The sequence below is a fragment of the Cuculus canorus genome, chromosome 9, assembly GCF_017976375.1.
Source record: "Cuculus canorus isolate bCucCan1 chromosome 9, bCucCan1.pri, whole genome shotgun sequence".
Lineage (NCBI taxonomy): Eukaryota > Metazoa > Chordata > Aves > Cuculiformes > Cuculidae > Cuculus > Cuculus canorus.
Window position 1 is genome coordinate 27,861,226 of NC_071409.1, and position 13,249 is coordinate 27,874,474.

At 48.4% G+C, this 13,249-nt stretch overlaps 1 protein-coding gene across 13 annotated transcripts in view; it reads right to left on the reverse strand.

Moving 5' to 3' along the window:
* The window catches only part of MAP3K13 (mitogen-activated protein kinase kinase kinase 13), a 61,881-nt gene that overhangs the window by 11,009 nt on the left and 37,623 nt on the right, over window positions 1–13,249 (reverse strand). For all 13 annotated transcript variants that reach the window (XM_054074020.1, XM_054074018.1, XM_054074028.1 and 10 more), the window contains 4 exons: window positions 5,333–5,516; window positions 4,686–4,877; window positions 3,764–3,922; window positions 815–973 (listed from right to left, as the gene is read on the reverse strand). In XM_054074020.1, coding sequence (XP_053929995.1) covers window positions 815–973; window positions 3,764–3,922; window positions 4,686–4,877; window positions 5,333–5,516 — 694 coding nt within the window. The remainder of the gene's footprint in view (window positions 1–814; window positions 974–3,763; window positions 3,923–4,685; window positions 4,878–5,332; window positions 5,517–13,249) is intronic.

The window sequence follows — 13,249 nt, forward strand, 5'->3', positions numbered from 1 at the left end:
GCAACAGCAGGACCCACTGCCGCGCAGGGGCATGGGGGTAAACAGCTGCTTGAAGAGATCCACAGCTCCTCTGGCCCATTTTGCCCTTTGTGCCAGGAGGAGGATGGCTAGCAAAACTCAAGGGATGGGAAAATGCTGGAAGAGCACTTGCAATCTGTGTCATGATGCAATTACAAAGAGAAAGCATTTTCCATATCTCTACCTGTAAAATCCTGGTTTTGTAAAGAAAGCTTGACTTCTTTGTCCAGTTCAAAAGCCAGTTGCTTGCAGGTCACTTTGAGTGAAAAGTCATCCGCTTTCACACCGTAGCCAGCTTTAAGAAATCTTACCCCTGCTTTCCTTCCAGCTCCTTTCTCTTCCCACCTTTGTCACCTGCTTTGCTGTGACAAGGCAACCACCTCTGTGGAGGCTACCAAAGACAACCTTCATGCTGCCTGCTCCCGACCCACACTGGACAGGCAGCTCCTGGGTAGCTGTCACCCTGCAGGGGCTCCCATCAAGCTCTGCTCCCCACTCCTCTCCTGTTCGATTACTTCGCCCTACAGTCCGTCCCTTCCCTCCCCTGTACATCCGACAAACCAGACAGCTCTCCTTCCACTACCTCTAAGCTCCAAGCATCTTTTTGGGCTCCCTACCCATGAAGAAGCAGAATCCAAAATGTTAAAACTCCCATGACAAGTCTGAGGTATTTAAGAGCCCTATGCTCTGGGCTCAATGTTCCCCCCTTGACCCCAGTTTCATCTGTTTTACTGGGAGTTCAGAAGGAGCTGGGAGCTAGTCCTAGGTCTGTGCAGTGCAGGATTCCAGCCCTTACCAGGTCTGCTTCATGAGGATTTTGAAGCCATCAGGGCAGGTGGAAGGAACAGGAAGGTGCAAGCTGTTGCTGCCCACTCCCCAGATGATGGCTGAAGAGTCCACGTCCTTGTAGGGAATCTCTCCTGTCAGCAGCTCCCACAAAACCACCCCAAACGACCTGGTGAAGAGAGAAACAAGGAGAAAAACTTCTGAGTGAATGCAATTTAACAGAAACCTTTGGAGCTTGGAAAAAACACTAACAGAGAATGTGGTATGTCTGATCTGAAATTGCACGCAGGTGCCACAGTGTTTACGTATTAGGGTTTTTCAACCACAAGTAGCTATTTCACACAGCAAGCAACTCCTCCGTGTCTGCCCCAGCACTGGCCTGAGCACCAAACCACTCTGGTTTTCATCCACCCTTTCCTATTTCTGTTTGAGATGCTAAAAATCCTGAAAGCATGCTTTTTTGTATAGACTAAATCCTCCTCCTGTTAAATGAAAAGGAAAGTTCTCTTCTGAGATAGACTTTTGACTGTTCTTAGTGGCAAGAGGCCACCAGCTACAGGACAGACAAATCAGCACCTTTCAGAGAGAACAGAACAAAGGTTGTGTTCTGCAGGCTTTCCTTCTACAAAGGTCAAAAGCTCCCTCTGCTGGCAGTGTAACCCTAGGTGAGCATTTCATAGGCGTGAGATATTGCTACAGCCACCGCAACATGGACGTTGCCTGTCTTTCTTCATTTCCATAGATGCCAGCATCAAAAGTTCATGCAGTCTCATCTGATATTTCCTCTCTGCCGAAGGAAGGAAGACTAAAGAAAGAAAAAAATTAATTCAGAGAACCCTGCCTGGAAAAGAACCTCCTATTACAAGAACTGAAAGGGACAGCTAAGAACACTTGCTCTGCTTCTCTTCCTTAGGACCAAAACCTTAACTTATAACAGCAGATAGCTATTGGGTTTATTTACAGTCTTTGCCCAATAAAACACCAATGAAATATCAAACTAATCAATACAGGTTTTCAAAATGCTGCTGAGACCCAGCCCCACTCTTACTGCATGTACAGTCAGGCTGTGATCCGAGGTGAGGCGCAACCACCTCACTTACAACTCCAGAAGGATCACCTCGCTCACATGCCCCATCCACTGGTGGGACACTGTCTTGGCCAGGCTTGCCCATAAGTCAAACAGGTGAAGAGTGACAAGTGTGCTTCTGGCTCACACCAACACGCTTTTCTCCAATGCAAAAGAACATCTAGGGGGGCAAACTGCTCAGCTCTGAAATCCACCAGTCAGGAAACAACTTCAAGTGAAAAACACTGCATTTTCATAGCCCGCTGGCTTCAAATCATGGGGGAGTAAAGCAGTGTTTGAACATTTTTTCCCTCAAATTTTTTTCTATAGGCTGCAGGAACACGGATCCAGGTGGGAGGGCAAACTACCAGGAAACCACCTGGTTTCAGCTTTGTTGCGATTCAGAACTGACAAGGACTTTCAAGATTCCTGGTAAAATTATAGGTTGTTTTTATAGTCCACTGTTAAAGATGAGAGTGAACAGACACGTTAAGCAGCTTAAGAACTGTTCTCACTTGTTGTCAGCATCCATGAACTTTTACTTATCTTAGGGGACGAATAGGTGGCAAGGAGGAATCTGAGGGTTCACCACTGTGCAGATGACTCCTGAGGAACTTGCACCAAAGGCACCATCTAAATCACTGAGAGGAGGAGTAAAGGAGACCCCACAGCCCTCAGCAGAACTAGCAGCTGTTTTTTATTGGACAGCACTCCTGAACCTAAGCCACTTAAAAGAAGAGAAAGCTGAGAGTGTAAATTCACACCATTCTTCTTCATCAGCCTGTGATTCAAAGGGAGGAGCTCAGAAGACAAATAGCAAGTGTATTCTCTTTCCAAAACAACCCAAGAGTTTCTCCTGGAAGAGCTGGATGCACTGTGGCATGTGACATCCACACAGAACGAACATGCAGAGCACTGCAGGTGCAAGAGCTGTAAACCGCATGTTACAAGGCTTTCCCTTTCAATAAGAGATTTGAAGCCATGACCCAGCTCTGATCTAGAACACCAGCTGCAAGCTGCTGTCTGACTCCACTCGCACGCCAAACCACCCACGGCCTCATGCTGCATGAGAGAGGTGACAGCATTCAAAGCCAAAAAAACAAAAGAAGGAAAACTCATCCTGGCTGTAAAGCAGGGAGAAGGCCATTGTCCTGGCATCTGACATTTAATATCCAGAAATAACAAGGCAGAATGAAATGCAGTCCCCTTGAGGACCCTGAAACCTGTGGAGGGGCATCCCAAAGGAGCTTCACAGCTGGGTCCTCGCTCAAGCCTTTTAACAGCACAGAGATCTGAACCTTTCCTTGTGTTCCTCTGGACACATCACATTTCACGCAAGATGGAAACAGGTGTTGAAAACTTTCCCAACATATCCTGGTTTCTCCTCTCATGGATCCACAGTTAGATTTACTGGACTATAATCCTGTGGCTGTACATAGGCTGGCCAGACCCTTCAAGCTAACAGGGCAGCGGCCTCCCTGCAGCTCAGGCGTGGCCCTAAGGAGGGTGGAAAGCAAATGACAGTCCCTAGCTGCAGATGGTGCTGAGGGGGCCCTGAGCACCAGGAGCGGGAGAAAGCTCTGGCCTGAATAATGACACAGGGAAGAGCTGATCCACTTGCTTACAGCAAGACACAGTCAGTCTGCACCGAGTCTCACCAAGTACATTCAGATCTCAACACACAGCTTTGACACACGTACATTATCTCCCTTTCCATGGCAGGCTGTGGTTCAGCAACAATTCAGGGCACGAGACGGACAGAGAAAGGAATGGCACAGCACAGAGAGATCTATCCCCGTGGACAGGATGAGAAGAGAGTGCTGAGTACCTGAGTGCTGGGAAACCGCAGGGCTGAACAGAAGATGAAGATAGTTAGGCATCGGTACTACTCACCAGATATCCACCTTTTCAGAGACGGGTTCATTGCGGATCACCTCTGGTGCCATCCAGGCCACAGTTCCCGCAAAAGACATTTTGGTACTTTTATCACTGAGTTCTTTAGAGGTACCAAAATCTGAAATTTTTACTGCATCTGTGTGTGTAACTAAAACGCTGGGGAAAAAGAAAAAAGAGAAATTGTCATTTTGCAGTTTTTCTTGTATCACAACAACCACTGGGAGTAAATCCCTTCTTAATCAGCACTAATGGTTGAAGAGGCCATGCTGTTCGCAACTGCAGTACAAGAAAAAAGATTACACATTCTCACGGAGGAAAGCACTCGCTTGCTTCGGGTTGGCTGTGCTTTGTGCCTCCAATGCTACAAGCCAAAAATCAATCTCAATGAAATTGCAAATTTATAACTCACTGAAGATTCACCCTGTCTGGGGACATTTCAAAATGTTAGTGCTCTAAACCACCTAAAAGCGTTTTGGTACCACACTGTCACCATTGTGTCACAGACTAAAGAAGGGATAAATATCTAGGGAACAAGAATACAAGCAGACAGATAGTTTTAGCCAGAAAGCAACAGAGAAGTGAGAAAGGTGCATTCCAGAAAACAAAGGAAATGACAAAAGAACAAATAAGAAAGGGAAAAAAAAAAAAGGCAGTTACAGAATATTTCACTTTCGAAAAGGACCAGACACCATCACACCATTAGAAACACTTCCTGACTGATATTTATCATGTAAGATACCGATAATACCACCAGTCTTGTTAAATTGCAGCACAGGAGCTGAGTGCCAATAAGTTTCACTCTCAGTTTTGGGTCAACACAGACAAAAAAAAAAAATATGGGGCTTTTGATCTAACTTTCAACTGTTCCTCGAGAAAAGGCAAACACAGGCAGAGGATGTTTAAGCAGCGAGAGTCTCACTTGGGTGACTTGAGGTCTCGATGGATGATTTTGTGAAGGTGCAGATAATTCATCCCACTTGCGATCCCTGTGGACCAGTCCACGAGCAGCCGAGGGGTGACTTTCCTCCCTGCTCGCAGCACTTCGTAGAGCTGCCCGTGTGCACAGTACTCCATAATAATACAGTAACACGGGGCTTGAGTGCAAACTCCTCTGTCAAAGAAAACACACAGTGAGCGAGGATCAGCAGAGTCGAAGTCCCAGGGCAACTCTCAAAGGTGGCAATCCAGAAGTGGGATAGTGACCTGTCTGGTCTGTCTGGGCCAACCTCTGCAAATTCCACTTATGGAGCAGGAAGGGAAATGCTTACTGGGTGCTCTGCCCAGAGGGAACCTCACCGATGACACGGGTGGGCTTCCTGCAGCTCCCACACCTGTGGATGTGTAGGGTGCACAGCCATTGGGAGCCTGCATGCAAAGTGCAGTACCAGTGGAAACAGCATCTGTAGCTTTGCTTTAACGAGAATGTGCAACTGTTTGAGAGGAAGGACGGACACCTATTTTGTCCTAGACAGCTTAATCCCTGGATTTTAAAAACCTGGCCAAGATACACACGCAATCGTCTCTTCTCTGGATAACAGTACATTTCTAACAAGTTGCACAACCTACTTGAATGCAATGATGTTGGGATGCTTGAGTTTCCGCAAATGCTTGATATCCGTTTCATTCTGATCTCTCACTTTCTTGATGGCCACCTCTTCCGCCCGGAATTTGCCCAGGAAGACAGCTCCCTGCGCACCGCTGCCCAGCCACTGCAGCTCCGAGATCTCCTCGAACGGCACCTCCCAGGTATCTAGGCACAGGCAAGCAAAGGAAACAAGGTAAGGGATCCAGACCACAAAAAACATTATGCTGCAAGACTGTACCAGGACAGCACCTGCCATCTCCCCGGCTGTATGGGTAGGTGGACTTTCCCACGGGCAGCAGACGGCACCTACTCCTGGAACAGGCACAGCCAAGGCACACTTGCATGTGCTCAGCCCCAGCTTCCCTGTCACCCAGCTCCTCTGCCCCACCACAGCTGCTTCCAGCCTGACTCTTTCCATCCTTTCTGGCAGAGCTCACCACCACTGCCAGCCTCTTGGTGAGCCATGGCCACCCCGGCAGGCAGCAGTTTAACACACCAGGGACACAGGGCTGGGAATTTTGGGAGCACATCCTCTACTCCAAACCTGAATGGGAATGGCATCTCTTGAAAAGCATAGATGAGAAAAACAGTAAACATTTATACCTGACAAATAATACTGAGGTTCCCCCCCACCCCCGAAACAGAGAAAAAACAGGAAACAAAAAGGGGAGAAAGAGGTGACAGGCTGTAAAATGCAGACCAACTCCTACAAAGTTACCTGCAAAGCCCATTCATCACCACCACCAGCCACACACAGGCGGTTCCCCACACCACATTGTGCATAATATCAGTGTCAAACAGGCAAAAACAGCTTACAGGATTCTTCCTCTTTGGTATCCACCTTGTGCATGGATACTGCTGGCGTGGTCCAGCAGGACTGTACAAACTGTTTGAGACAGTTTCACCCATTGGAACAGAAAGCCTTGTGTTTCTGAGTCACCCTGAAACTACCTTAGCACCCCACAAACAGCAAGATAAAAGGCAGGCAATGATTTATTTACCATAACTCAGTAAACGTGTAAGTTTAGAGAACAAATTATTTAGCAGCAAAACCAACAAGTAACCCACTGATTTCTAGAATAAAGGAAATCGTGCCTGCCCAGAAGACCCTGCTTCAGATCACTCCGAGCCACTGAGGTGCTCCCAGGGCTGTGACTGGGACTATGCAAAAGTGTTCATTTTAGATACTGACACCACCAAAGGGAAACTTCTACACCCAAACTGTCTCTGGACCGATCCTGATCCAAGTCTTTCCCTTAGATCACTCCTGCGACAGCCAGACAAGAGCAGGACGGCTCCTGCCAAAGGACTGCTCCCCAGGCACAGCCAAGGAGAGCCAGCTCCCACCTTAAGCCCAACTCCAGCGCGCCTTCTGCTCACCAAACCAGAAAAAAACCACCGTTAATCTACAGCAAAACTTCTATTTGGCTTGGCCAGGCAAAGTTCAATCCCCGGCGTGTGTTTCTTCAGACACAAGTCCATTTCTCACACCGATGTATCTGCTTGCAACCTCACATTGTACAAAAGTGTTAAGACAGTGCATGCAGCTCTCGACTAAGACACATTACATCTACACACAGTAACCACGGGCCGGCAGCGGGCAATCCCTGTCCTCAGTTTTGAGGAATGCCACGACACTGAGAAGGGAAGTGTTGTCTTTTGGCAAGCGCGTCCTTTGGAACTGAAGCACGAAATGCCTGTGTAAGAACTCAACAGAAACTGGTGCATGAAAGGTGCTGTGACCACTGCCGCAACCACATTCAAGTGTTTTAAAATCACAAACGTTCTTCTTCTCCAAACAACTTGAGCAATTTTTTGTCGCAACACTTATAATTGGTATTCAATTCTTTAGGCATTCAGACATATAAAGACAGATATTTAAATAAGGAAATTCATAAGTAGAGGAGGTCTGTATTTCTATCTAATTCACACACGCATTTCTTCTGAAAGAAGGCAGCAAATGCAGCTGATTTTTGTGTTTGTTGATGACCAGTGTTTTCATGTGGGCGACAAAACATTCCGTTGTACTGAAATAGCTGTTCCTTTCCATGTGAGGAGACTGCCTTTCCTGTACGAGGCATCAGCACTGTTATTTCCCTGAAGCACCCAAAACCCATGAGCACTGACAGGTCACTGTATCACTGTCACTTAGGAGCCCTCCTTTGCTCCTAATATTTCATATTAACTATTGAGAAAGGCAGAGACTGTAAACAAAGCCAGAGTAAGTCCACGTGCTTCCTCCTGCAAAGTCATTTTATGTTTCTTTGGTAAGGCATTGCATTTCCCATATCCCTCCTGCATCCTGACCATCAAGGGCATGATTCAGGGAAGAAACAGTGAAACATCCCACACCTTTTGAGAATTCCAAGAAGAACAAAGAGCTAAACCCTACATAAGGTATAAAGTAGCAGGACACAAATCCCAGCCCACTCTTTCACAGCACCGGAGCACGTTCCGACATTTGCAGACAGCCAGCGTCAGCAACTCACTTGGCTCCCATAACATTCCAAGCACTGAAAAGCTTCCCGAAGAGAGCAATGCTGGCGGAGAAAAGCACTGGATCACGTTCAATTGAAACCCAGTGTTAATTAGCATCAGTGGTGCAAACTGGCACTTTTGTACTCCAACCCAAGCCCACCAATTACAAAATACACCCACATTACCCCACGCCTGTGCTTCCAACAGCATCCTGGGCCAGGCTGGAGCCAAGCCGGCTGACAAGGGGCAGCATTCTAAGTTAGTCCCATCGGTTCTAGAGAGAGCAATGGGCAGGGCTGGAAATGGGAGAACTCAACGCACTGCCAGCTGCAGATGGCCGAGGGCTGAGGCCATGAGTTCATGCCCACCATCCCGACAGCGGGTGACATGGCTCTCCCAGCTGCCCACACAGACCTGTCCTGGGCAACCCACAGCACCCTGAGGCAGAAGACAGTGAATGACAACTGTTCCAGCTGCAGCACATCCACACAGCAGGTACAGTCAGAAACAGTACATGCAGGGATGCCGAGATCTGTCATCTGAGAGAGTTTGACTAAACCAGCTGCAAGAGCTTGGATGCATGGCTGTGATAACTAACCGCGGTTAAACCAAAGTGCCTGGCCAGAAGGGTGATCAGATGATCCACAGGGTGACAAGGAGACACAGCTGGACACGCTAGTCAAGACTTGACCGTACTGCCAGCCTTGATCAAGAAGTCTGTTAACATCGCTCAGCCAAACATCCTTTGCGATTGCCCAGATTTCAGGGCGTGCTACAGCTCTCCTGGTGCTAGCCCCTCCTCTTCTGGCAACAGAGAGAGGGATAACTCCTACCAACATGGAGCATGTTTTATTCCAGACCCTTCTGGTCCTAAAGAAACCTGTGGGATACTTCTCCTAAACAAATTTAAGTGTAATAGCAGCAGGAATTACGCAAGAGCTTGCGTTTCTAAGGTGATTAAGAACCATTTGAGTAGAATGATGGGAATCTGTTTCACATGGGCAATAAATGCAGGAGCAGCCTGGGCCATTGAGTCAGTCTATTACAAGTGAACGTTTGCCATTTGCCAGCACTGGCTACTGGCCGGCATTGGCACTGGGACAAGAAGCACCTCTGGTTTACAGAAACCCACAAACATGAGCACACTTCACAAAGCACTTTGCTCCCCAGGTTCAAACAAATATGCACATGAGGATAGTAAGCACAGAACTGGTGAAAGGGAGCTAATGACTCTGTAGAAAACACAAACAAGTCTCCCTACAAAGTGCTGGAGCCCCAATGATCCAAATTAAATGACTGATAGATGCAAATTAAAGAACCAAGTACACCTCCCTGAAAGCACTCACCAACAGCCATTAGAAGTCAGTGCAAACGACTGGGAAAATGGTCAGAAGCGGGTTTTATGGGTCAAGCCCAAAATACATAAACCACAGATAACCACCTCCTGCAGGAATCATAGAATCATCAGGTTGGAAAGGACCCACTGGATCATCGAGTCCAACCGTTCCTATCACTCCCTTAAACCATGTCCCTAAGCACTCACAGAATCACAGAATCACAAGGTTGGAAAGGACCTATTGGATCATCGAGTCCAACCATTCCTAACACTCCCTAAACCATGTCCCTCAGCACTTCATCCACCCGTTCCTTAAACACCTCCAGGGAAGGTGACTCGACCACCTCTCTGGGCAGCCTGTTCCAGTACCTAATGACTCTTACTGTGAAGAATTTTTTTCTGATATCCAGCCTGAACCTCCCCTGACGGAGCTTCAGGCCATTCCCTCTTGTCCTGTCCCCTGTCACTTGGGAGAAGAGGCCAGCTTCCTCCTCTCCACAACCTCCTTGCAGGTAGTTGTAGAGAGTAATAAGGTCTCCCCTCAGCCTCCTCTTCTCCAGGCTAAACAACCCCAGCTCTCTCAGCCGCTCCTTGTAAGACTTGTTCTCCAGCCCCCTTACCAGCTTCGTTGCTCTTCTCTGGACACGTTCCAGAGCCTCAACATCCTTCTTGGGGTGAGGGGCCAGAACTGAACACAGTACTCAAGGTGTGGTCTCACCAGTGCCGAGTAGAGAGGGAGAATCACCTCCCTGGACCTGCTGGTCACACTGTTTCTGATACAAGCCAAGATGCCATTGGCCTTCTTGGTCACCTGGGCACACTGCTGGCTCATTTTCAGTCGGCTGTCAACCAGCACCCCCAGGTCCCTCTCCTCTGCGCAGCTCTCCAGCCACTCTTCCCCCAGTCTGTAGCACTGCATAGGGTTGTTGTGTCCCAAGTGCAGGACCCGGCATTTGGCCTTGTTGAACCTCATACCATTGGCCTCAGCCCAGCGGTCCAGCCTGTTAAGATCCCTTTGCAGAGCCTCCCTACCTTCCAGCAAATCCACACTTCCACCCAGCTTAGTGTCACCCGCAAACTTGCTGAGGATGCACTCAATGCTTTCATCCAGGTCATTGATAAAGACATTGAACAGGACTGGACCCAGTACCGAGCCCTGAGGAACCCCACTTGTGACTGGCCTCCAGCTGGAGTTAACTCCATTGACCACCACTCTCTGGGCTTGGCCATCCAACCAGTTTTCGACCCAGGATAGTGTGCACCCATCCAGGCCAGAGGCTGACAGTTTCTGAAGCAGAATGCTGTGAGAAACTGTGTCAAAGGCTTTACTGAAGTCCAAGAAGACTACATCCACAGCCTTTCCCCCATCCTGTAGTCGAGTCATTTTGTCATAGAAGGCGATCAGGTTAGTTTGGCAAGATCTGCCTTTTGTAAACCCATGTTGACTGGGCCTGATCACCCGGTTCTCTTGCATGTGCTTCATGATAGCACTCAAGATTACCTGTTCCATGACTTTCTCCGGCACTGAGGTCAGGCTGACAGGCCTGTAGTTCCCTAGATCCTCCCTGCAACCCTTCTTGTAGATGGGCACAACATTAGCCAGCCTCCAGTCTAGTGGAACTTCCCCAGTCAGCCAGGACCACTGGAAGATGATGGAAAGGGGTTTGGAAAGGACATCTGCCAGCTCCTTCAAAACTCTTGGGTAGATCCCATCTGGCCCCGTAGACTTGTGGGTGTCCAGCTGGTCAAGCAAGTCTCTAACCGCCTCCTCTTGGATCATGGGAGCCTCATTCTGCTCCTCTAACTCCTGGGTTTGTACACAGAAGGAACAACTTTCCTTGCTATTAAAGACTGAGGCAATGACTCCTCACAGGCAGGCAGAGCACGCAACAGCAGCAACTGGCACTGCTTAGTCAAACAGCAAAGCCCACCGCAACACAGTCCAGCAGACCAAAGCTCTGCCCAGCACAGGCCTTCCAGGCAAGCACAGAAACCTACTCCTCTTTGATGACCACCTCAGATGCCAAGGAGGACACACAAGGAGTCATTTCAACAGGAAGATAATGTGGAACCATGTAAGAGTCGTTCTGACTTTCTCCCCAACTCAGCAAGTTGCGAGCCAGGCCTTCACAGGCAACATGGACTCAACCATAAGGCATCTGCAAAGGGCATGAGACTTTTTTATATCGTACCACTTGCAACCTCATCACCACCATGCCCCAGAGTCTGGGCAACTTCTGTTCAGAGAAGACAAGCAGTTGCCTGGAGAAGACCCAAAGTAGGCAAAAGCAGGGATGAGAATGAGCAGCAAAAAGTCCTAGGCAGCCTCTGCAGGCAGAGTCCCCCTCAGGTACAGGTCCAAACCGGACCCGTCCTCCACCTGCTGATTCATCCCAACACAGGATTGCTCCTGCAGCCGAACACTCGTAGCTTTCAGCAGCTGTGTCCTGAATGAGGGAAAAGACCCCAAGAGTGTAAATAAGTTGCCAGAGGAAAAAAACGCCACTGCAAGCCTCCCTCTGCTGCTGAAGGGCCAGAGACATTTCCTCAGCCTGTCTTCTCCAAAAGCATAGCACTGGCATAGACACAAACCTCACTTCCTCTGTGGTCCTGCTTAAAGACAGCAAAAATCAAAGCAAACACACACACTGGTTACTAAACTGCTGGTTTTATGCAGCTGATGAAACTCACACAGAGGAGGTTTTATGGTGGCAAGGAGGAAGAATGAGATCATCTGGAAAACAAAACATCAATATTCTGACAAAATCTTCAAGTGTCAGCACAGAAGCAATTTAAAAAAGGTTTATCCTTGGCAAACAGAAGCATACTATGACCATCCCAGACCCATCCGACTGAGCAGCTCCAGAGGGAAAAACAGCTTAAAAACAAATCATCATCTTTTCACTTTCATTTATGATGGTAAAGACATTGAACATGGAGCTAAACCACACAGGCCACACTTAGCAGATTCCAATTAATCCTCAGCCTTGCCACATCTGTAGCCATTTCAGAACTGCCCTTTCAGGAAGGGCCTAATGGCAACCACAAGCTGCAAAGCATCCATGAATCCATGGCTCCAAACGTGCTCACGACACTGAGCACAGCAAGGTACTTCTGTGCCTACAAATAGGAGCTCTGAGTGCACTCCTAAGCACAGCAACGCTCTCAGCTGCTCATTTTCATTAGTTAGTGCTTCAATCTTTTTTATTGCTGACTTTCACACAAAAGGAAGCGTCCCCCGTGGGCCATCTGAGCACGTATTAAACTGCAATCACCAACGCATCTGCTGTCCAAATTATAGGGGAAACAGGATCTTTCCGCCTCGCAGGTAGCTCTCCCGGAGCTGCCCATCTGAGCCTGCATGTACATGCAAGCACAGACAGTGCAGCAGCTCCCAGCAACGCGAAGCCCAACCTGGTGAGACAGAGCCTGCATGGAAGGGTCAAACGCTGAGGGCAGGCAATGTCACTCTGCACCTGTGCCCTTTCCTTGGGGAGTTTCAGCTTCACCCAAAAACCCCACGAACACACAAACTAAAGCAGCAGAACAGACAGCAGACAGCCTTCGTTGAACATTACCCGACTGCTCCGAGCTCGCTGTCCTTCACAAGGGAGGCTCCCCAGCCACATGCAGTCTCTCCCAAAACTCACCACATCTACTCCACATACTGTGCAACCATCCCAGCAGGGTTAACTGCCCAGCAAGTCTTCAGTCACTTCTTTTATTTACAGGCTCAACTATGCGTGGCACACTGAGCTTACAACATGCAGACAACACTTAAACCAGCTTTGCTGAGGGTTTCAATACCAAGTGAACTCCTGCTGAGCACAAAGGCCTGACAGATGAGAGGCTCCTGCTCCGGAGGCACCCACCGTTCTGCAATCCAGAGGTGGACTTCTCTGCTCAGAGTTAGGAAGGGGAAACCACTGACTCTAGGAAGAACCAGTAAGCTTATTTCAATGCAGATTCATCCAAGGTGTTGTTTAAGAGCTCTGTTCCCTAACCCAACTCTGGGATTTAGATACAAACCGCTCAGATGGGATTTCTCACCACATATCTTATCATTTGTTTATGCCAGAAAACC